The 23420-nt window shown below is 38.4% G+C and overlaps 1 protein-coding gene and 1 pseudogene across 8 annotated transcripts in view; one reads left to right on the forward strand and one right to left on the reverse strand.

Annotated features, from left to right (window-relative positions):
* The window catches only part of PPP1R12B (protein phosphatase 1 regulatory subunit 12B), a 242178-nt gene that overhangs the window by 163738 nt on the left and 55020 nt on the right, over window positions 1-23420 (reverse strand). For all 8 annotated transcript variants that reach the window (XM_008976627.5, XM_008976626.6, XM_003823009.4 and 5 more), the window contains exons 2-3: window positions 8180-8310; window positions 2365-2483 (exon numbers count right to left, since the gene is read on the reverse strand). In XM_008976627.5, the coding sequence (XP_008974875.3) occupies window positions 2365-2483; window positions 8180-8310 (250 nt within the window). The remainder of the gene's footprint in view (window positions 1-2364; window positions 2484-8179; window positions 8311-23420) is intronic.
* LOC112438298 (U6 spliceosomal RNA) lies at window positions 14930-15029 on the forward strand (annotated as a pseudogene).

Below are 23420 nucleotides of genomic sequence, written 5' to 3' on the forward strand. Positions count from 1 at the left end.
AACTTGCCGCTAGAACTCCAATATCCTGTGTCCCTCTCTGTCATTCCTCTTCTGGGTCCCTATCCACTCACTATACCATAGGATGAGTACCCAAAATCTTGGTTTCAGGTATTGATATACTTTAAAAATTGAACTATCTCTAAAGTTCATTTCCATATACAGGTAAATACACTGACTTGAAGATATATAATCTAGGACAGATTAGTAGGTGATCTGCAGTTTAAAAACCTGTCTGCTTTCAAGGGAATGCAGATTTTGTTTTCCTTAAAAACATTATGAAAGAACTCCAAGAGTTCCTCCCTTTAGCCAATAACTCTCCAATATCTGTGCCAGTGAAAAGGGGTTAGGGTGAGGCACACCCCATTATGCAAAATAATAAAATGTCCCAAATACAAACATACCCATTCAAAAAGTTTTACACTCATTAGCAGTCTTTGTGCTTGGTCTATTCCCTTTCAGCTCTTAAAAGAGAAACTGCTGGGTGCGGTGTCTCATGCCTGTAATCCCAGCACTTTGGAAAGCCTAGGTGGGTGGATCACCTGAGGTCAGAGTTCGAGACAAGCCTGATCAACATGGTGAAACCCTGTCTCTACCAAAAATACAAAAATGAGCTGGGCATAGTGGTGGGCGCCTGTAATCCCAGCTACTTGGGAGGCTGAGTCATGAGAATTGCTTGAACCTGGGAGGCGGAGGTTGCAATGAGCTGGGATTGCGCCACTGCACTCCAGCCTGGGAGACACAGTGAGACTCTGTCTCAAAAAAAAAAAAAAAAAAGAGAGAACCTGTCAACTACCTAAGTATTATCTGTGTGATTTTGGGAGATGGATGGGGTGAAGAGGTAACCAATTTAAATCAGATCAGTACTCCAAACAGAAAGAAGTGTTAGCAGTGCTGGAAAGTTAAACATATATATGAATACCCCTTTCAATAGAGTATGTTCCCTCATTGAAGAGTCAGCAATCAAAACAGAAGTGGTTTCTCCAATCAAAACTATTTTTTAAAACTGATTTTTTTAAAGTTGTTTGTACATTTTAAAGCAAATCTTAGGAGATAAAACTGATTGAGGCTGGAGGTTAAGCTAAGCATAAAATTCTTCAATTCAATAGGGCACAAAGCCAGGCGCTATAGCTCACGCCTTTAATCCCGGCACTTTGGGAGGCCGAGGCTGGTGGATCACTTGGGGTCAGGAGTTTAAGAACAGCCTGGCCAACATGGTGAAACCCTGTCTCTACCAAAAAATACAAAAATTAGCCAGGCATGGTGGTGCACACCTGTAGTCCCAGCTACTCAGGAGGCTGCGGCAGGACAATCACTTGAACCTGAAAGGCAGAGGTTGCAATGAGCTGAGACGGCACCACTGCACTCCAGCCTGGGCAACAGAGTGAGACCCTGTCTCAAAAACAAAAAACAAACAAACAAACAAACAAAATAGGACAGAAAAACTATACATGAAAGGCAGCAAAAGCAAGTAGTTACTGACCTAGAACATCACTATATTAAGGTAGGATCAGCATACTTTCTCCAAAGGGCCAATATATATTTTCAGGTTTGTGGTTCATCCAATCTATCACTACTACTCAACTCTGCTGTTGTGGCACAAAAGCAGTTTTGGATAATATGTAAACAATGCGCATAGCAAGAATTGGCCCTGACTGTTCTAAAAGTTCATATTGGGAAAGACCACTGGAGCTAAATCCTCTGGGATGAACTGCAAGATTGTGAATAAGGTAGTTTAGCAGAAGGACTAAAAAAAAAAAATCACTACAAATCTTGTCCACAGAGTTTTGTGGTGGAAAAAGAACCCAGAGACTTCCAGGTTGAAAAATTCCATCCTATTCTGTGAAATCGATTCTCCTAAAACTATAAAATAAGAATAAGCATTTTTAGAATATATTATTCTAAGTTAGCTTCCTCACCTTAACAAATTATCATACTAATTCTCATGATTAGTTACAATAAATATCTTTATCAGCACCACTTTTAGCTCTCAACAAGGGAAAAGATGCAAAGTTACAAACTCAATTTAGCCAATTCTCAAATTTACACTGTATCCCAATACCATGCATACACACAGTACTGTGCATACACACAGTCCTCTTCAGGTCACTCTTAATTGTATGATGGGTATGCAACCTCTGAATGGCAAAAACAAGGAATGACTGGTCATCCTTTTGACATCTGGCCTATTCTTGTTTGAGTTATTATGAGGATACATGATGCTGGATTAATGATTAATGCAGTGCAGACAGATCAAATCCTCTCCTGTCATGTGATAGTGAAATGCTCTGCACAGCAAATGGATTATTTTCTGTAAATGGCAGTGTTTGAGAATCTTTCCTGGCCCCCTCCAATCCATGAGGTTACCTTGCTTCTTTACTTGCTCCAGAAGAAGATCCTTCATGGCTGGCTCTTCTGCAAGGTCAGAGGGAACTTCACCTTCACTATTGACAATACCTACACTGGCTCCGTGATTAATGAAATACCTGCGTAGACAAGATCCAGGATCAATATTATCTGTCAATCTAATATAAATTTTACCCATGCATCTGGCATTCAATACACAGCGAAGTCTCTATTTTGAGTTTAAAATATGGTCTCAGTTAAGATATTCCATTATTAATTTCTATGTGCCTTAAACTTCAATAATTAAGACTGAAGGCTTCCCGATTTCCTGACTAGAGCAATGCCAACAAACAGGACTTCTTTCACACTCATATTACTAACTCCCATCCTCTCACTCCCAGTGGATGGCAAGAGAATTTCTAAGTAACATAAAGAAGGCATGCAGCCTTAAACTTTCCCAGTGCCACATTGGAGCTTATTAAGTAGTGCTGTGGGTGTGAAAATAGAAGAATAAAGTGTGCATTAAAATTTGCATAAATCTGCCTAAATTATGCCTCCATAAAACTCTCCTATCAACCAGACATCCACATGAAATCTTCCTCTACTCTAAGACGAAACTAAATTTCTTAAGAAGAAATATTAAAATGTTAAATAATTAAATTCTAAATCCAAATAGAATACTTGATTCTGAAGAAGAAAGGTCTGATAATTCAATACCTTACATAGATCCTTTTTGATTTTCAGAGTGCTTTCACATAAAATTATATCATAAGTCTTAGGCAACATTATGAAGTAGGCAATGTGGGTATTATCACCATGACTTTAAGAAATTGAGGTTCATACATATTAAGTAATTTTCTCAAAACCACATAGCGGGTAAATGGCAGAGGGTACAGCCCCAGTCTTGACTTCAAATCTAGTTCATCTTTTCTTTAGATCAAGTCACTTTTGGGCCAGTGAGAACTCTAATAACGCTAGGAGCTCTATCAAATACTCAGAAGTGTTTAAAGGAAAAAGAAAAATGATTCAAATTAGACTTCAATCCATTCAACAATTCAATAAACATTTACTGGACCCCTACTATATTGAAGAAACCCCCCTTTTTTTTTTTGAGACAGAGTCTTGGTCTGTCACTCAGGCTGGAGTGCAATGGTGCGATCTCGGCTCACTGCAACCTCCACGTTCCAGGTTCAAGCAATTCCCCTGCCTCAGCCTCCTGATTAGCTGGGATTACAGGAACGTGACACCAAGCCCAGCTAATTTTTTGTATTTTTTTAGTAGAGATGGTGTGTTGCCATGTTGGTCAGGCTGGTCTTGAACTCCAGACCTCAAGTAGTCCGCCCGCCTCGGCCTCCCAAAGTGCTGGGATTACAGGTGTGAGCTACTGCGCCTGGCCATGGGAACCATATTTTAGACACTGTAGGAGATTAAAAAAAAAAAAAAAAAAAAAAAAAAAAAGAGAGAGATAATATATGGCCACTGGCCACTGCATTCAAAGAATTGGCAGAGGGAGCCAAACGCAGTGGCTCACCCCTATAATCCTTTGGGAGGCTGAGGTGGGCAGATCACTTGAGGCCAGGAGTTTGAGACAAGCCTGACCAACATGGTGAAACCCATCTCTACTAAAAATACAAAACTTAGCCGGGCATGGTGGCAGGCACCTGTAGTCCCAGCTACTCAGGAGGCTGAGGCACAAGAATCATTTGAACCCAGGTGGCGGAGGTTGCAGTGAGCCAAGATCAGCCTGGGTGACAGAGCAAGACTCTATCTCAAAAAAAAAAAAAAAAAAAAGTTGGCAGAGGGAAAAGAATCAATAGAGATTAGATTAAGATCATGTTTTTGCTTTCTCAGTGCCTAGTACCTGGTATAATAGGGCCTCAACAAATGTTTGTTAATTTGTAGATCAATTCTACATGTATAAAGCTCAAAAGCCTTCACAATTCACCTTTTAACCATCTCCTTCTTTCCCTTATAGTCTCAGAGGAAGACAGACCTTATTCAATTCCAAAACTAACTCCCTCTATTTGTATTCTTAATTCTATCAAGTCCTAGTATTCCGTTCATAAATTACCCTTCATTTCCACATATTCAACAGCTCCTCTCTTCTGATTCCTCTCCCTTAAGCAAAAGGAATATTCAGCTACACCTCCCCAACCCTGAAATATCAAAATGCAAATAATACACATAGTAAGCACTCAACAAATGTTTCCTGGATTGAAGTGTGCCCTATACTCTATAATCAAACTAAACCACTTACTGTTCCCAAACACATCAACTCTCACCCAGCTCTCTTCCACAGCTTGTTTCTTCCAACTAGGTGGAACACTCTCCCTTCTATTTTCCCTTGTAGAAACCTTTCACTTCTTTCAAAGTTCATTTAAAATGCTTTTGCCTTCATGAAACCTTTGCCTGTTCTCACAAACTGAATTCCCTCTTTCCTTCCTTTAACCCCATACTCCCTCTTCTCCTCCCCAACAAACACTAATTCTAGACCTCAGTCATGACTTACACTGTACCTCGATGCAACCATTTCATCAGACTGAAAGCTACTTGAAGGCAATGTGAAAGGAAAATAAAAACTTGGGACCCTAATTTCACTATTCCAAAAGAAAAAAAATTAAGCTGAAAGCTGAGTCATGCAAGAAGCTGCCTTACCTTTTGTTCCTAAGCAGATAGCTATAGATAAAAAGTTAAATATCTCCACAGGTTCTATGTTTACCTCTATGTTCACATTATCTTATGTAAAGTGAGATTTACTGAGCGTGAGATGAACATTTAATTGACTATTCCCCTACTTGCTCCTTTTCTCTGGCAACATGTGAATTCAGGAATGTGACCATGCTGCTTTTCCCTTTTAAGTATTGATCTCAACTTGATCTCTGGGGAAAGGCACAGATCTGTTTCCTGGGTGCGCATCTTTAACCTTGGTAAAATAAACTTTTAAATTGATTGAGACCTGTCTCAGATAGTTTTTGGTTAATAGCAACAACTGGGTCTTCCTCATTATTATCATCGCCATGACATCTGACACTTGCTTTTTCCTCTTGGTATTCCATAAATATTGCTTGAATTACATGAAATATCTTAACCACTCTACTCTGACATCTATTCCATCCCTACTGGATCAGGCATAATGTCACTTGGGTAGACAGGACCCTGCTTTTCCCATGTTCTACAATCAAGAAGACGAATTTTTAGAAAGTAATTTGGCTCTCTGTTTTTCCATTTTCTCCAGTTCTAGGAAAAAAAAAAAGTTAAAAACCTCTTTAGTTTTACTTTTACCTGGACAAGAATAAATATCAACCTATGAAGTAATTTCTACTTTATCTCTGAGAATCCTCACAGTTGCCCAAAGGCTCACAAACAGCCACTAGCTCAATAAATATGCCCCTAGAAAATAAGGCCTTCTTGTCCTTCCTAACTCAACACCAATACAAGGTCTTTATGCTACTATCCTAAGGGAGGAAGAAAGAAAATGAAATACGTTCAAAAACTGAGAATAAATTAGCATCTCAATAAACTATAAAGCCAAATGCTGTATGTTTGGGTCAATCTGCTGCTTCTAAGTGAAACATTTATTCATAAAAAAAATGTAAAAACACCCAGCTAACTAGCATTGAGCCTGAACTCATTTTAAAATGAGGAAGAAAGCCTCTGAAGCTCCCCGCTTTTGATGCAACATACTGAGACAAAAAGATCACCATGAAACATGAAATAGAATGTACTTGATTCTTCCTAGAAAGCCAGTTTGCCTTTACTCATTTCTACTCCCTTGAAATTTAGAGTTCCTAATGATTCTGGGAATAAGAGCATAAAGTCTAAGATCTTTAAGATACAAAAATAAAAATGACGAGATCATCACAGACTGATCTTATTTACAACATTCTTCATTGGCCCTGAGGTAAAGCAACCGAAATGAACAGTACAAACAATGTTTTTTTTTCCATTGCATATTAAAAAAAATGCTACATACTGCAAATAAATAGATGACAGTAAAGTCAAAACCTGTCTAATAATGATATGTATAGTGAAAAATAAAATAAAGAAGGCCATCTCTACGCCACCCCACCTCTGCAATGGATTCTGGTCTAGATCACCTCTCTCCTGGTCAGACTTCCAAGTTTAATTTATAATAATCTGTCTTAGGAAACAGTAGCTCTCACAGATTTATTTCATTCAAGGTAATATTTGTTTGAGCTAGAGATTGTTATATTGTGAACTTACTTACAGAAGAATTATATTTGTTCATAAAGATGAATTAAAGAAATCACTGTAAAAAAAAAAAGCAATTATAATCATTCTCTGTACTTAGCTTCACACACAGGAGGATAATGCCAGCACAAGTGATCCTAATTCTAAGCATGAGCTCTCCTTAGAAAAGTGAAAGAAAAAGCTTAGGAAAAAATTGAATCCTTGAATGTAATGAGATTTGGTAGCTCAAATATCACAAGCATGCCACCTGAACAAATAGCAATTGAAAGGCCAACATGTTCTATAAATGTTTCTTAAATAAATGTTTTAAGTAAAATCACCTCAACTCTTAGGCATCAGAATTCTGATGTTACTGGATAAGACTAAGAATAAGAGCCCTCCTTCCTGTTAGACTCTGAAAATAGGCAGCCTAGGGGATGAAGAGGTTACTGACTTTTACTAAATTGGAACAGAGGGAGGAATCAAGAGTGAAGAAAACTTCATTGTTTATTTCTGTTGGCTTTGGGGCCAACCCAGTCATCCACTTTTTAGAACAAGCAGCCCAGTCAAACACCAGTGCTGCTGCCTAAAGTTTCTCTGGCTCTGACTCTCCCTTTGTTTAACTTCTCCCACTGAGCATCCCTGGGTCAGCAGCAAACCTAGCAACTCAGGCTCTCCCTTAGGAAACCTGGGCAAATCAGATTCTGTGGGAAGTCATTCTCAGGCCTCTACACAGCTGCCAACAAAATTCTCCCTGCTGTTTCCTGGACAGGAGAAATGTAATGGAGTTCTAATCATATTATTGAAAAGGGCCTTCACACAAGCAATCTGATTTTCAAAGGAGCATAGAATATCATGATTTTATTTAGGGAATTTACCTTAACAATATAAATTTACCCTCATCTAGGATACACTCAACTGCCTCATTTTAAAGATGTTTCGACTGCCATTTCAAAGATGTTTCCTTGTTTAAAAATAAACTCCCCGATCATTCCTTCACACAACAGATATTTATTCAGTGCCTCTTATATCTCAGGTACCACATGGTCAGGATTCTTCTGCCCACGGGAGGGGCAACTAGTTGTCCTGGAGATTAGTAGCTCCTAATGTATCTTATTAAATATTCCCATTCAACTAATGTGGAGAACACATGCCAGTGCCCACCTTTCCTTTGTTCCACATGTTTAGGCTCATTCTTCTGCTATTAACTACACGAGTGCTGTGACTGGTATGCTAGGCATTTTTTATCTTCATTTGTACTAAGCACTGATTTTTTTAAAAAAACAGTGAAATAGGTTTACAAAGAATCCAGAAAAACATCTCCAGGCCTGCCTGTATACGTGCCCAGCTACAGTTGTTCAGAAAGTGAACCTAGACAGTGGAATTTATATTTGCATATCCCAGCAAATATAAATTACCTGAAAATAGAAGCAAACAAAAAGAGTTTCAACTAAAAAACTATGGATTTAGCAACTTTACAAAACATTGTATTAGTTATGTCTTAAAGGTAATTCAACTTTCTGCTTTTGTAATCTGTAATAAAGAGAGATTATAACTATTTATAAAATTCAAATTCCTAAGAATAGAGGAGAAATGAAGGCTATTCCTACAAATACTGCAAAGCCACACACAGAGACTCACTCACTCTGCTATGTTGAGATAGCCACAGGAAGCTGCTGCATGAAGGGGTGTCCAGCCCTCATTGTCTTGCTGGTTTACATTGGCTCTGTTCTCCACCAGAAACTTCACCATGTCCAAATTTTCATCAATACATGCCTGAAAAGAAAAGTCCATTCATTCATTCAACAAGTATTCATTGAGTTCCACTATGTGCCAGACACTGCTCTGGGCACTGACAATGCCTAGCAGTTCTAATAATACATTAATTTCTATTTCTTCCATACTGTGTCCAGAGCATGACTTCTAGGCTTTGTGATCTTATGCAAGCGCTTAAATGTCTCCATGCCTTAATATCTAAACTGTGAAACACAGTTTCATGTATAATCATACTTAATATTTTTTTTTTTTTTTTTTTTTTTTTTAGACAGAGTTTCACTCTTTTTGCCCAGGCTGGAGTGCAATGGCATGATCTCAGCTCACCGCAACCTCTGCCTCCCAGGTTCAAGCGATTCTCCTGCCTCAGCCTCCCTAGTAGCTGGGATTACAGGAATGTGCCACCACACCTGGCTCATTTTGTATTTTTAGTAGAGATGGGGTTTCTCCATGTTGGTCAGGCTTGTCTCGAACTCCCGACCTCAGGTCATCCACCCACCTCAGCCTCCCAAAGTGCTGGGATTACAGGCGTGAGCCACCGCACCCAGCTTATGACACTTAAATCTTATTTATAGTATTATTAGGATTAATTGTGAAAGCAATTTCTAAAGTGCTACAAATGAATAAGCTGTTTCATCATTATAATATAAAAAGGAAAGTATGTTACAAAACACTGATTTGTATATGAATTTTATTTTATTTCACTGCCACCTATTTGTCGCAGATGCTTATTAATTTTAAAAGAAAATAATCAGAGGATCGCCTGAAGCCAGGAGTTTGAGACCAGCCTGGGTAACATAGTGAGACCCTGTCTCTATTATTAAAAAAATTCATTCCTTCATTCATTTAAAAAAGAAAAAATCACACAGGATCAAATGCAGTTTTTCTCAGTGGGAAGTTGTAGTTTACGACTCTAGAATTGCTAAACAAACACTGCTTTGGTGAGAAAGGGTAGGGTGATCATTTCAAACAGAAAAAATGTATTTTCATGTATTTTCTGAATGGCTTCAAACACTATGGCAAAGTATGCTTGCAGTTATGGATGGTTAGGGAGTCTCATCTGCTCATTTCATGGCAGCAATTAGGAGAAAGCAGAAGCTTTCTGAATAAAGGCTTTAGGCTTACCATAAGACAAACAGAAACAGTCACAAACAGCAATGAGATCTAAAAAAACCAAAAGGTCTTGACATAGCTACAGAATAAAAATGTGGTAGAAGGCCCACATGTGAAAATGATAACCATTACCAAGGCTTGGATGGTTACAAAACCATTGGGATAATTCAGGACCAAGAAACAAATGAGACTCCCTTTTTAAAACTTGCCTTTTAATCCCCTCCTTTAAAAAACAAGGCTAAAACTTCAGCTCAGGAAGAATTATCCAAATCAAAGGATTTTCATAATAATATTAAGATATTACTTGCATTTTCATTGTATTGACATTTACACTAATGATGCAAAAGCAATGGTGAGTAAAACCGCTGGTGCCTTAACATGAAGCAAGACAATGGCATCAAAAACTACCAGCAGGCACTATATTCTTCCTCACCATATACAGTTAAAAAAATAAAAAAGAAAGCCAGTTTCACTGAAGAATAACCTTGAAGAAGTAGTAGAAATGTTTTTTTTTTAATATTCTGTGTGAGAAAATGGAAAGTATACATAAAGCACTTCTGCTGCATTTTGAGGTATGATGGTTGATTCTAGGAAAAAGCACCTCGGGCCAGGCATGGTAACTTATGCCTGTAATCCCAACACTTTGAGAGGCTGAGGTGGTAGGACTGCTTGAGCCCAGGAGTTCAAGACCAGCCTGAGCAACACAGACCCCATCTCTGCAAAAAAATTAAAAATTAGCTAGGCATGGTGGCACGCACGTGTAGTCCCAGCTACTTGGGAGGCTAAGGTGGAAGGATGGCTTAAGCCTGGGAGGTCGAGGCTGCAGTGAGCTGTGATCACTGCTCTCCAGCCTGGGTGACAGGGCAAGACCATGTCTCGAAAACAAAAACAAAAATAAAAATAAAAACACACCACTTGTGCATCTGCTTCAGGTGTGAGATGAACTAGCCACTTTTTAAAATCAAAATAACACCACTTTTATTCAAAAGAATAACCAACAAATTATGATTATTCGGACTTGAAAATGAACAAAGTAAGCCTGTCACTCAGAGAAAATAATCAGTATGTGTTGCAATAAAATGTGACCATCCAAGTGAAAATAAGAATTCTGGAAACAGCTACCACCATGAGCTTGACAGCATCCCAGTATTCACTTTTCTGATAAGATCTGTTTGACTATCAACAAATCTGACTTGTTGATATTATATAATGAAATGTATTTAGATTTGTAAGATCTCTGTAACTCAATCAACCTATATTTTCCAAATAAACAAATGCATAGTGTTAGAAAATCACACATGAAGTAAAAGATTCATTCAAAGTACAAGTTAGACTAATGCATTTTAATGTAACAGAGTAAGAAAAGTCCATTGACATGGTTTCAGTTTCCACACTGCATGAACATTTAAGAAACTCATGTCTTAAACTACCATTTCTAAAACTTACATTTAAGAAACTATCAGGTCGGGTATGGTGGCTCATGCCTGTAATCCCAGCACTTTGGGAGGCCAAGGCAGGTGGATCACCTGAGGTCAGGAGTTTGAGACCAGCCTAGCCAACATGGTGAAACCTCATCTCTACTAAAAATACAAAAACTAGGCAGGTATGGTGGTGCACACCTGTAATCTCAGGTACTCAGGAGGCTGAGGAACAAGAATCGCTTGAACCCAGGAGGCAGACGTTGCAGTGAGCCGGGATGGCACCACTGCACTCCAGCCTGGGCCACAGAGACTGTGTCTCAAAAAAAAAAAAAAAAAAAAAAAAAAAAGGAAACGAACCATCACTTGTTGGAGTTTGGTATAATATCCAAGAAAAACATCTACAATTGTCTGAACAGACTATTAAAATGCTCCTCCCTTTTCCAAATATATACCTTTGAGAGGCCAGATTTTATACACTTTCATCAAAATAATATATCACAGCAGATTGAATACAGACATTAAAATAAATTTGTAAAAATGTAAAACAATATCACTATTTTTAATTAAAATATGTAATTTATATTAACATGTAAGCAGGGTCATTGTTGCTTTAAATGACTTAATAAGTACATATTTAATAACTACATATTTTAAAAATTTCTCAGTAACATATAATAATCAATACAAACAAAGTCCTGGTTAAATTTTGGGAGTCCTAAATGATTTCTTAAGTATAAAGGAATCCTGAGATCAGTTTGATAACCACTGTCTTTAATCAAGCATACCAAAATATATTTCATGGTTATAATGAACAACTATTTAAATGGCAAAAGATTACTGTGGAAAGAATTAAAGTTAGAACTCTAGAGGGCCCTTGTAACTACAGGACTTAAGTAGTACATATCATACCAAGAGAACTTACAGGAATTCCCTTCAGAGATAAACCTCATATCAATCCTGCCTAGAAGGGGATGAATGAAAAAAGGGTGATTTCATTTAGACGAAAATTTAACTAGATAACTTGGTTACAAACAGCATCTTTGTTATTTTTTCCCAAAATATTTGATACTTCTTTTACAGTTACTGAGATTAGCTAAAAATGTCAATCTAGGTTTGATTTGATGCTATATAATATATTCCTCCAATCTGACCTTCTGGCCAATCTGACTTTTATAGCCAGTATTCATAATGGTCTAGTTTTCAACAGCAGCTCCAGAAATCATATTTCTTCTATGATGTTTTCTTAGGTTTATCAACTTCCACAAGTATATCCCATTCTTTACCATGTAAAATGTTTCATAATTATTCATCATATTTACAAATAGTTCATAAGTATGCTTATCACTAAATTGGTCATATATTGTATGTCTGCCTATCTGCAATCCCATATGGCAAGGTCTAGCCAACTTATCACAGAGTATCCCACTAAAAACTGTAAATCAACATTTTTATTTTATTTATTTTTCTTTTTTGTAAATAAACGTTTTTAAGTAAAAAAATGGAAGGGGACACTTTCAGAAAGGTACTGAAGTCCAATAAGAAAAAAGAATTTTAAAGGTTGTGCTAAAAACACTCTTTGCCCTTAGTAATACTCCTATATCAAGAAGGTCAAATGTGCCGTCTAAACCTGTGTAGGCCAGGACAGCTGGGTCAATTGCTTCTTGCTGGGTTGCAAAATTTCTTTGGCTCTGAAAGAACAATCTAAAAACTTAGCTCTAATGTCCACACTACTATCAAGCAGACTTTTAGAAGCCAATGTTTTCAAGATCATTCTTTGGCCTTTAAAGACAACAGCAGCCACATTCCAGAGGCCCTAAAATAAGCCCAGCTAGTCCAGGTATCAAACGGGAGAAAACTTGTCTTTTCTCTTTCCTCCCCTCTTACTTCTCCTCTCCTTTTCTTAATCTCCTTCACCTCATCACTACTTCAGTTCTCTTCTTTTAAATTTTGTGATATTGTGTCTTATAAATCTCAAATCCTTGATATAAAAAACATTTTTGAGACAGGGTCTTGCTCTGTTGCCAGGGCTGGTCATTAACTCTTGGGCTCAAAAAGCCTCTGTCTCAGCCTTCCAAGTAGCTGGGACTACAGCTACATGCCACTACAGCCAGTTTGATACAAAATTTTACGGGAATGACACTGTAAGGAAGTTTGAGAGAACAACAAGAACAACAAAACTAGCCTAATCTAAAAATGTAATTTGGCGATCATCAATCTGTGAAGAACCATCTTACAGAAAATAAAGGAGGCCAACTGTCTAAATCATTCCCCATACCCTCCACAAAGTGAAGGATGGTATGTAGTTTAAAACAGTTTTAGCTAGGCATGGTGGCTCACACCTGTAGTCCCAGCACTTTGAGAGGCCGAGGTGGGAGGATCGCTTGAGTACAGGAGAACCTGTGCAACACAGTGAGACCCCATCTCTATTTGTAAAATAAATAAAAGCACCAGCTTTGGAGTCAGACAGACCAGGGCTTGCATACCAGCTCTGCTGATGTGTACAACCTAGAGTGGGGTATCTAACTTAACTATAAGCATATGTACTCATCTATAGCATTGGGAGTACCACCTACCTCATAAGGTTTTGTAAAGATTAAAGGAGATAAGCCCTTGGAATTGTTCCTGACTTTGTTGTTGTTAAGGCAACAGTGTAACACACAGCAACTGCCTCAAGGGGAAAAAAAAAAACAAAAAGTACTTAGTCCTCAATGATCACAGCCCTCCCCTCCCACCCCCAGTACCTTATAGGAGGAAAGAAGTTTGGTTAAAAATGTCTTTGAACTAGCAAGATTCTGGAGCTTGTTTGTAAGTCTAACTGCAGAAAATTCCCTCTCTAATGTTCAGAATTCCATGGATTCTTAAATTCAGGAGCTATATGAATAAAATAGTATGCACCCAGTTAAGGTGGAAGAGAATCATTCTTGTAGGTAAGACCAATCAACAGAGTTGTAGGACACTCTCATGAAGCACCTTGGAGTGACTGTTTTCTTGCTTTTTTTTTTTTTTTTTTTTTTTTTTTTGCCTCCAGAAGAAGGAATATGACTAAAGCATGGATGAGAGACTAAAGCATGGATGAGAGACATATAGTTCCTGAAAATCTTCTCAAGTGAATAACGACTAAATTTAGATGCCCTTCTGCCCACTCCATCGGCAGCTGTGCTGCTGACTCATTCACGACTGAAGCATGGTAGATGAGCAGATTCGCCCACTTATAAAACTGTTTCCAGGGACATGAACTTCAACACCATGCCTCTACACAGAGCTATGCTAAACCTTCCAGAGAGATAGGTCTTTCCTTTTCTTGGGAAGCAGGCTAAACAAGCTTTTGATGTCACTCATGATAATGGGGAAATTCTTTGCATTTGGCCCAGATTCCTTCTGATGCAGTTTAAGTCCATTTCCTCCTATTTTGCATTCCTGAAGACACATCGAATTTTACTAAAGTAACAACGTGTTCTAAGCTCCTTAAGAAATAGAGATATAACTTAATTACTAGTATGAAGGAACTATTTAGAAAAACTGCCAGGTAATAAATTAAAGTTTCCTAACATCAGCATGTCATATTTGTCTGGCAATGATAATCTCCAAGGAAAAATACTTGATTTTACCAATAATCTGGGGAAAGAGCACTGTGATCTCACTACTGTACCTGATACTGCTCTCTCCATATCAAAGGCAAAAGTGGCTGATATCAATCAGTGCCAGGGTTAAATCTGGCAGTGCAGAGAAGGCCTCACAAAACAAAGCCTCCTCGGTTCCCAAAATAGCCTGCAACTGTTGCAACCAGCAAGTGCCAGCTTTCAGAGCTGACCTTGCTGTTGTGTCTCAGAATATCACTAATACTACCTGCCTTGGCCTCAGAACAACTCTCTTCCCCATAAAACCCAGCTCCAGGTGTCTGGGCATATGTTACACTAGAAGCTGGGCTTAGTGCAGCCTAACACCTACTTGTTTGGATTTTTCAGCCCACGCTTTCCTTGATTTCAACAAATCATGTGGACAAAATTGTTGAGAGTATATCAAAAAACACTACCAAAAGAGTAAAAAGGCAGTCTATAGAGTGGGAGAAAATACTTGCAAATCAATGCTTACTTCAGCAGTACATATACTAAAATTGGAACAATACAGAGATTGGCATGGCCCCTACATAAGGATGACAAGCAAATTCATGAAGCATTCCATATTTTTTATAAGCAAAAATATATGTACATAATAAAGTTTTTAAATTTGCACATCATATATCTGTATGGGATTAATATCCAGAGTATATCGAGAACTCCTAAAACTCAACAACAAAAAATAAACAACCTGATTCAAAAATGGGCAAAAAAGATTTGAATGGACATGTATCCAAAGATATACAAATGGCCAATAAGCATATGAAAAAATGCTCAATGTCACTAATCATTAGGGAAATGAAAATCAAAACTACAATGAGATAGCACCTCATACCTATTAGGATGACTATTATCAAAAAAACAAAATAGGCCTGTAGTCCCAGTTATTTGGGAGGCTGAGGAGGGAGGATCGCTTGAGCCCAGGTGATCAAGGCTGCAGTGAGCTATGATAGCACCACTGCCCTCAAGCGTGGGCAACACACAAGACCCATCTCTAAAAATAAATAATGAAATATAAAAATAAAATTTTAGCATGCAAGGAAATATTTAAAAAGTGTTGGCTGGGCGTGGTGGGTCACACCTGTAATCTCAGCACTTTGGGAGGCTGAGGTGAGTGGATCACGAGATCAGGAGATTGAGACCATCCTGGCCAACATGGTGAAACCCTGTCTCTACTAAAATACAAAAAATTAGCTGGGCGTGGTGGCGCGTGCCTGTAGTCCCAGCTACTTGGGAGGCTGAGGCAGGGGAATTGCTTGAACCCAGGAGGTGGAGGTTGCAGTGAGCCGAGATCATGCCACTGCTCTCCAGCCTGGTGACAGAGCAAGACTCCATCTCAAAAAAAAAAAAAAAGTGTTGGCAAGGAATTAAAATCCTTGTGCACTGCTCAGGGGAATGTAAAATGGTATAGCCTCTACGGAAAACAGTATGGAAGTTCCTCAAAAAATTAAAAATAGAATTACCATTTCTATTTTCTATTCAAAAATAGGATTTTGAATATATATCCAGAAGAATTCTGGGTATAAACTCAAAATAATTGATGCTGGTCGTAATGGCTCATGCCTGTAATTCTAGCACTTTGGTAGGCTGAGGCGAGTGAACTGCCTGAGCTCAGGAGTTCAAGACCAGCCTGGGCAACATGGCGAAACCTTGTCTCTACTAAAAATACAAAAAATTAGCTGGGTGTGGTGGCATGCGCCTGTAATCCCAGCTACTCAGGAGGCTGAGGCATAAGAATTGCTTGAGCCTGGGAGGTGGAGGTTCCAGTGAGCAGAGACTGTAGTCCAGCCTGGGGGACAGAATGAAACCCTGTCTCAAAAAAAAAAAAAAAAAAAAAATAATAATAATAATAATAATAATAATTGAAAGCAGGGTCTCTCAAAGAGATATGTGTACACCCATGTTCACAGCAGCCTTATGCACAATAGCTACAATGTGGAAGCAATTGAAGAGCCCATTGATGGGTGAATGGATAAGTAAAATATGGTATATACATGCAATGTATATATACCAGAGGGAGTGTGATCCTGATAACACCTTGATTTTAAACTTCTGGCCTCCAGAACTGTGGGAGAATGATTGAATAATTTTGTTTTAGGCCACCAAGTTTGTGTTAATTTGTTACAGAAGCCACAGGAAACTAATAAACTTGCCATAGAATAGCGAATCAGAATCAGAACCTAGAGAGTCTGCCATATCCTCAATCCTTACTAGTAACTGAAAATCACAGCTGTAACTGATCCCTTCTTTGACAGATGAAAAGTGATCAATAAATTTATCATACGACTTTTTAAAAGACAACTACATTAAATAGAAAGTTTTAGAAACTGTTTAACTAATCTCTGGCTCAAATAGCAAAACCCTGAAAGAACTAATCATGGTTCTCACATGAGGCATTTTACTGAAGGTATTCTGGCTGAGGACTGAAACTGGGATAGAAATACTAATTGATGAGGTCCCTGTGAAACCCAACATTTCTAAGCTCAAAGTCCCCTTGCCCCAACTAGACGGCCAAGAAATCATATGCCAAGAAATTATACAGCTGTCCCTCAGTATCCATGGGGAACTGGTTGCAAGACCCCCTGCAGATACCAAAATCCACTGAGGGTCAAGTTCCTTAAATAAAATGGTATAATATTTGCATATAACCTATGCACATCCTTCCAGATACTTTAAATCATCTCTAGATTATTTAAAATGCCTAAAACAATGTAAATACTATGTAAATAGTCATTATTCTATACTGTTTTTATTTGTATTATTTTTATTAATATTAAATTTTTATTTTTTATTTTTCCAAATATTTTCAATCTGCAGTTGGTTGACTCCATGGATGCAGAACCCATGGATATGGAGAGCCAGTAGTACAAATAAATTAAAGGTGATAAAGGACTCAGTAAATCTGGCAATCTCCACCATCAGGAGATCGTCACTACAGGAAGGCTTTAACCTATCAGTAGTTAAGATTGACTGATCCAGAGCTTGAGTCAATCCTTCCAAGTAGCTGTCTCTTCATTCCAATCATGATATAGTATAACTACTGCTTAAGTGGAAATCATCACAGCGGTCTGCTCCAACATGACAGGTGACACCAGCAACTGTCTGCCCTGTGTGAAAGACTCATAACCCCACTGGCAGAGACAGTTTGGCTCTCAGATGGTGAGAACTGTATCTGATTATGTACTCAGTGGTCAGGCAGGCTCTGGACACAGATCTGTACCCTTTCAAGAGAGACAGCCGAGAGAGCAGAAGTAAAGAATTTTCCATGAAGTGTCATACTGATTAAGATTTTGTTCTCAGTAAACTGGCATATTACCTCAAGACTGCAAATGTTTACAGGTTGGGACCAGAGAACATCTCCCTTCAATTAAGAGCAAGTATCATATTGCCTAAGGGTTAACAGTACTTAAATTTCAAAAATGTGTTCAATTTGGATTCTAATAAGCCCTTCGCTTCAAATAATGTTTCCCTCAATCTTCTCTATTCCCTATGCTTTTATTCACCTAAAAGAAGAAAAACTCATTCAGCTGTCTTACAACTTGGCAACTTTTGCACTATGGTTATACACGTCTGATCTCTTATCATCAAATCATGTTTTTTGAAAGTTAAGGAGAAAGAAGATGAAGAGCTCAGAAAATGAAATCTGCATTTTCTCAAAGCTCATGAGTCATCTTCAAACAGAAGTTGTATGTTCCAGTCTCCAAATCTCTACTTTGTTACTCACTGATAATTCTAATTTTGAGGAACAATAAATGTGGCCTACTAATTGTGATAAAAATCCCAAGTATGACTTTCTTTCAGATCAAAGGTGAGATAGCTGAGTAACTCTGACACTTGAATATAAGAAAGTCCTATTGAAATTGCCTTCTTACAAATTCTGTACATAAGAGCTGAGACACACTAAGTAATGGAATGATACACCTTTACAGACTTGATCAAAGACATTCCTTGGAAAAAGTCTATTATAACAAAACAGTAAAGGAAAAAAATAATATGGAAACTAGAGTGATAAGCATTAGGACTTTCCATGTTACAGATGAAGAAACTCAGCCTTGGAAAAGTTAAATGATTCTTATTTAAGGTCATATATTCAGTCACAGAACCACCTAAATGCTTTCTACCTACCACTTTAGAGGTGTCCGAAATAGAGTTCATGGCCAGGGTCAAGAAACTACTTGGTTCATGGAACATTTTCAATGCTTAATACCATCTCCCTAAAAATAGCTTTATTTTAGTATATACAGTGTAAACTGATATTAGTCTACCCCTCCAATAATTTTATATAAGGAATGTGGCCAATTGGTCAATTTGAGTTGGTTACTCCTAACTAGACTAAATGCAAAACACAAAGATCTCATTAAAGTGCTTTGGTTACCACTCTGTTTATTAGCATGAGTCTGGATTAGAAACCTCCTTCCTCTCTTGGCTACCTGTCTTAATCACAGCCCCCCAGTGGTCTACCCTGCTGCCAAGTTGGCATGTAGAGTAAATTGTTGTCCCATGGAGAGGGATTTTTCTATTTAACTCCAGATCACTCTGTGCCCATAAACAAGTGTTTCACAAGACACAAGAGCACAGCCTGAAAGCTATGGCATGGGCAATGCTTCATAGCTGTCAAGTAAGCCTGGGGAAAAGAAGGAAGACAATCCTGGGATCTGAGTTGAGTAAGGAGTGAATGCCACAAAGAAATTACAGGCAGTTTAAATCTGCAGAAAGTATAAATCAGCACACCAAATATTATCCCTAAAAGGAGATATTAAATAAAAGGTTATTATTTTCCCAGCATATTTTCATCAAGCATTTTATATAGTCAAAGCTAATAATATATTATTAGTCCATAACACTTATTGTCATGTCCTCCCACAGGTAGAGTACTACATGGTAGAAGACACGAGAGAAAGCAGTTATATAACCCTAAGCAGTACAGCATACAGTTAAGAGCACAGACTATGAAATAAGACTTCCTGAGTTCAAATCCCAGGTCTACTGGTTAAGTAGTCTTGTGTTCTTGGGACGAGTTATTTCTGTCTGCTTCAGGTTCCTCATCTGTTAAATTATCATACCAATCATAAGAACTACTTCATGGAGTTACAATTAGGATTAAATGAGCTAATGTACATAAAAACACTTCGAGCCTGGCACACAGTTAAATGTTACGTGTTAGCTGCTATTATTATATTACCCTTGTATTATCTCCAGAGTTAACAAGGGACCCTCCTTTCTACACAAGAGCAAAAATGATATACTTAAACATAAATATAGTTCTATATAAGTAATGTTATACTTAAATATGAATATAAGCTCTATGTAAGTTCCTGTACATGTAAACAGATCACAGTCAGGTTTCATTCATGAGATAAAAGTTAATTTAAGTTAGGATTAGAAGAAAGGAAAAACAATGGGCCAGGGCTCCTATAGCTGACTCCTATAGCTGGTAAAGGAAGTTGAGGGGCTTTCGACTGCGTTTTACCATAACAGAGTCACGGGCTGCTGAGGGTCCATCAAGTCTAATTGTTAGCACAAGCAGAAAATCTAAGAAGATAAAGTTCTGATCTGACACTGACTCACATTACCAAAGAACAGGTTAAGAATTTGTCTCAGTAATCAGTGTTCCCTGACTGTAATGTGCATTTCCATTTATTCATGTAACAAATATTACTAAGGCCTGTACTATACCAGACATGGTCCTCAGGCGGAGATGTAGTAATAAAAAATGATTAAGATTTTATCATTTAGTGGTGGAAAGAGACATGTAAATGATACAATGCAACAGAAATAATCTCTAATATAAAATGAGAGCTAAGTACAAAGTGTTATAGTGCAGAGTAAGAAGTTGCTAACTTGGTCGAGGGGCTACAGGAAAAACCTCCCAGTATAAACATTATTTGGGCTGGGTGCGGTGGCTCACGCCTGTAATCCCAGCACTCAGGGAGGCCAAGGTGGGCGGATCATGAGGTCAGGAGATCAAGACCATCCTGGCTAACACAGTGAAACCCCGTCTCTACTAAAAAAATACAAAAAATTGGCCGGGCGTGGTGGCACACGCCTGCAGTCCCAGCTACTCAGAAGGTTGAGGCAGGAGAACCGCTTGAAGCTGGGAGGTGGAGCTGCAGTGAGCCAAGACACGCCACTGCACTCCAGCCTGGGCAATAGAGTGAGACTCCATCTCAAAAAAATTATAATAAAAATTTAAAAAATAAAAATAAAAAATTATTTACCTGAGTTATAAAGAAGAAAGAGAACACTGAAACAGCAGCGATGAAGAGAATCTGAAGCAAAGAGAATAACATAGGCAAAGGTCTGGAGGAAACAGAAAATGTCCATTTTTTGGAATAGTGACAATTCTATGCATGCATAGACTAAAAAGGGGGTGGGGGCATGCATAGAAATTTAAGTAGGGCTTCATTTGCCATACTGAGAAATTGGAACTTTACCCTACAGGCTAGTGGAAAATAGAAGGAATTGTGGCTGGTAGGATACGTTGACAGCCATGAAGGTCCCTATATTCCATCCATGATAAAGAGTCTCACCTTTATCCTGAAGACAACAGGGAGGTATTGAGGTTTTTAAACCAGAGAGTGATACTAACAGAATTGTATCTTAGAATGATAATTGCAGTAGGAATATGAAGATTGAACCACTGGGAGGGAAAAACTCATGAGAGACACCAGTGAGGAAATTGTAATCTAGGCAAGAGAGGATGAGGTCTTGAAGTAAGGTACTGGCAGCTAAGACACTGGGGAGGACATGGATTTGAGAAGTACCCCTGAGGTAAAATGAACAGAAAGGGTCACTTATTAGAATGTCAGTGGTGAGAAAGGATAACATGGAGATTGTTAAGAGCTTAGGACCGTGGGTGATTTGTGACACCACTTAGACAAAACAGGGAATATAAGGAAGTCTTAGAAGTCTTTTCTGTTTCTGATTCCCAACTAGTGCTAATTTCTCTTAAAGCCTAAGTGACTTACACTCAGGAACTATATTTGAGCAGCAAACTAACAAGTACTGTTGCCCTTTCCATATTAAATAATCCTAAAGTGAGCCTAGAGAAATCAGTGCCAACCAGCCCAGCCTCACAGCTATTCCCTGCCCCACAGCAAAGTCCTGGTTGGGTCAGTGTCATGAATACCATGGCATGGGCCTGGCAAGGCATTATTGTACAGCAGCCCACACAACAGGGGAATTGAGGTTACAGTATAAGGTCTCAGCTACAGCTGAAATCTCTTTAAAGGCACGTGTTAGTGATAACAATGGTAACTTTACAACTCAAGAGGACACCCCCAATTTCTTCTCGAAAATTTTAATCTTTGGAATAGAAAATGAGTTGGTAAATTAAAAATATACTGTTTGGCCCATATGGTATTTTAAAATTAAAGATTTTTTGCACACAAAAATTCCATATTTGAAACTCCTTTTTAAAAATTAGATTACAACACTGGGGCCAGATTCCCACAAAGTAACAACTGGTTGGAGTTGAGTGGCAGCTGCCTTCTTTAGGCAGAACATGCGTTTCTCAGTGCCCCAGGCCCCATCTCTCTCTACTGTGTTACACCGAGCCTGCTTTATTAATTTGTATTACCTGCCCATCCCCTTTACTTTCTTATTTTCCCAAAAATTTTTATGAAGATGTTCAAACACAGAAAAGTTGAAAGAAGTTCACAGTGACCCCCCCATATACCCACACAAGCTATCGTCCACTATTAATGTTGTATTTGCTTTGTCATGTATCCATCCCTTCATCCATTCATCCCATTTCAGACATTAGTAATAATTTCTCCAAATACTTAACTATAAACTAGAGTTAAATACCTCTTTACAGTATTATTTTTCTTTTGAAGTAAAATTTACATACAGTGAAAAGCACGAATCTTAGGTATACATTCACTAAGTTTTGACAAATGTCTGTATATGTTACCCCTCACTGTAGGTGTTTGAGTTGCATCTCTCAGGCATCTGACCCCTTGGACAGAAAATTGTTTTTCTACATTGCTCTGACCTCAGCACTGTCCGAGGCCAAGGAAATGCTGGCTATGAGCAGAAACATAGTTGACCTCTCTTAAAGCTGCGTCTTGTTTCTGCTAGGCCTTAACAGTCCAAATCTGGGTATAATCAATTTTGTATATCTGATAATATAAATTCACTATTGAGGCTGAAAACAGAACACACACTAGAGATTAAGACTTTAGAAATCTGAACAACTTGGTTTTTTCCTGAAAGCATCAAGCATAATGATACAACAAAACATAGCCTGTAGTCCAAACTTCAGACTGCTATGTCCTAGAAGAAGGGAAGTAGAGTGAAAAATACAAACCAATGAATAACACAAACATCCCTTGAGATCACAAATAGAAGAGTTAGATTCCACTCTCCCCGACTAGCTTACTGGTAGTACCAAGGTAACAAGAAAAGCTTCCGTGATTTGGTTGGTAAGAGAAGGCATTCCTAAGTCCAGGAAAAGATCAGGAATAGCAAAAAGGTAGAAACCTCATGTTCCAAAAGTAGAATATGGACAGGTAAAAACCTGAAAGAGGACTCAAGATTCACTGTTAAGGCAAAGACTTTCCACATAGCCTGGCAAAGCAATGGCATCCCTTTATGGAAATGAAAATGAGAAATGCCCCGTCTCCTTTGATGGTAAGTGCTTACTTATCTGCAGTCAAATCCCAGCCTCCCAGAGCACTTCGCTAGCAGGGTGCTCAGAATTAGGTGAAGCTTGCCAAGACAGAAAATTTCAGATGCTGTCGCAGAGGCACTGAAGGTTAAGGAAAGAGTGTGTGTTACCTTGCTTTCAATCTGTCTCAACTGTCTCATTTATAGAGTGTCCTCAAGCCCAAACTCTGAACAACTGTTATGTAGGACAGAGGTAGAGGAGAAATTTCAGAACAGAATGGAGGATGTTGTAAGATGCTGTATAGGCAAAAGAGTCTGACTTTAATGACACAGCCCATCCTAATCTTTCCAC

This window comes from Pan paniscus, chromosome 1 (assembly GCF_029289425.2).
Source record: "Pan paniscus chromosome 1, NHGRI_mPanPan1-v2.0_pri, whole genome shotgun sequence".
NCBI classification, from domain to species: domain Eukaryota; kingdom Metazoa; phylum Chordata; class Mammalia; order Primates; family Hominidae; genus Pan; species Pan paniscus.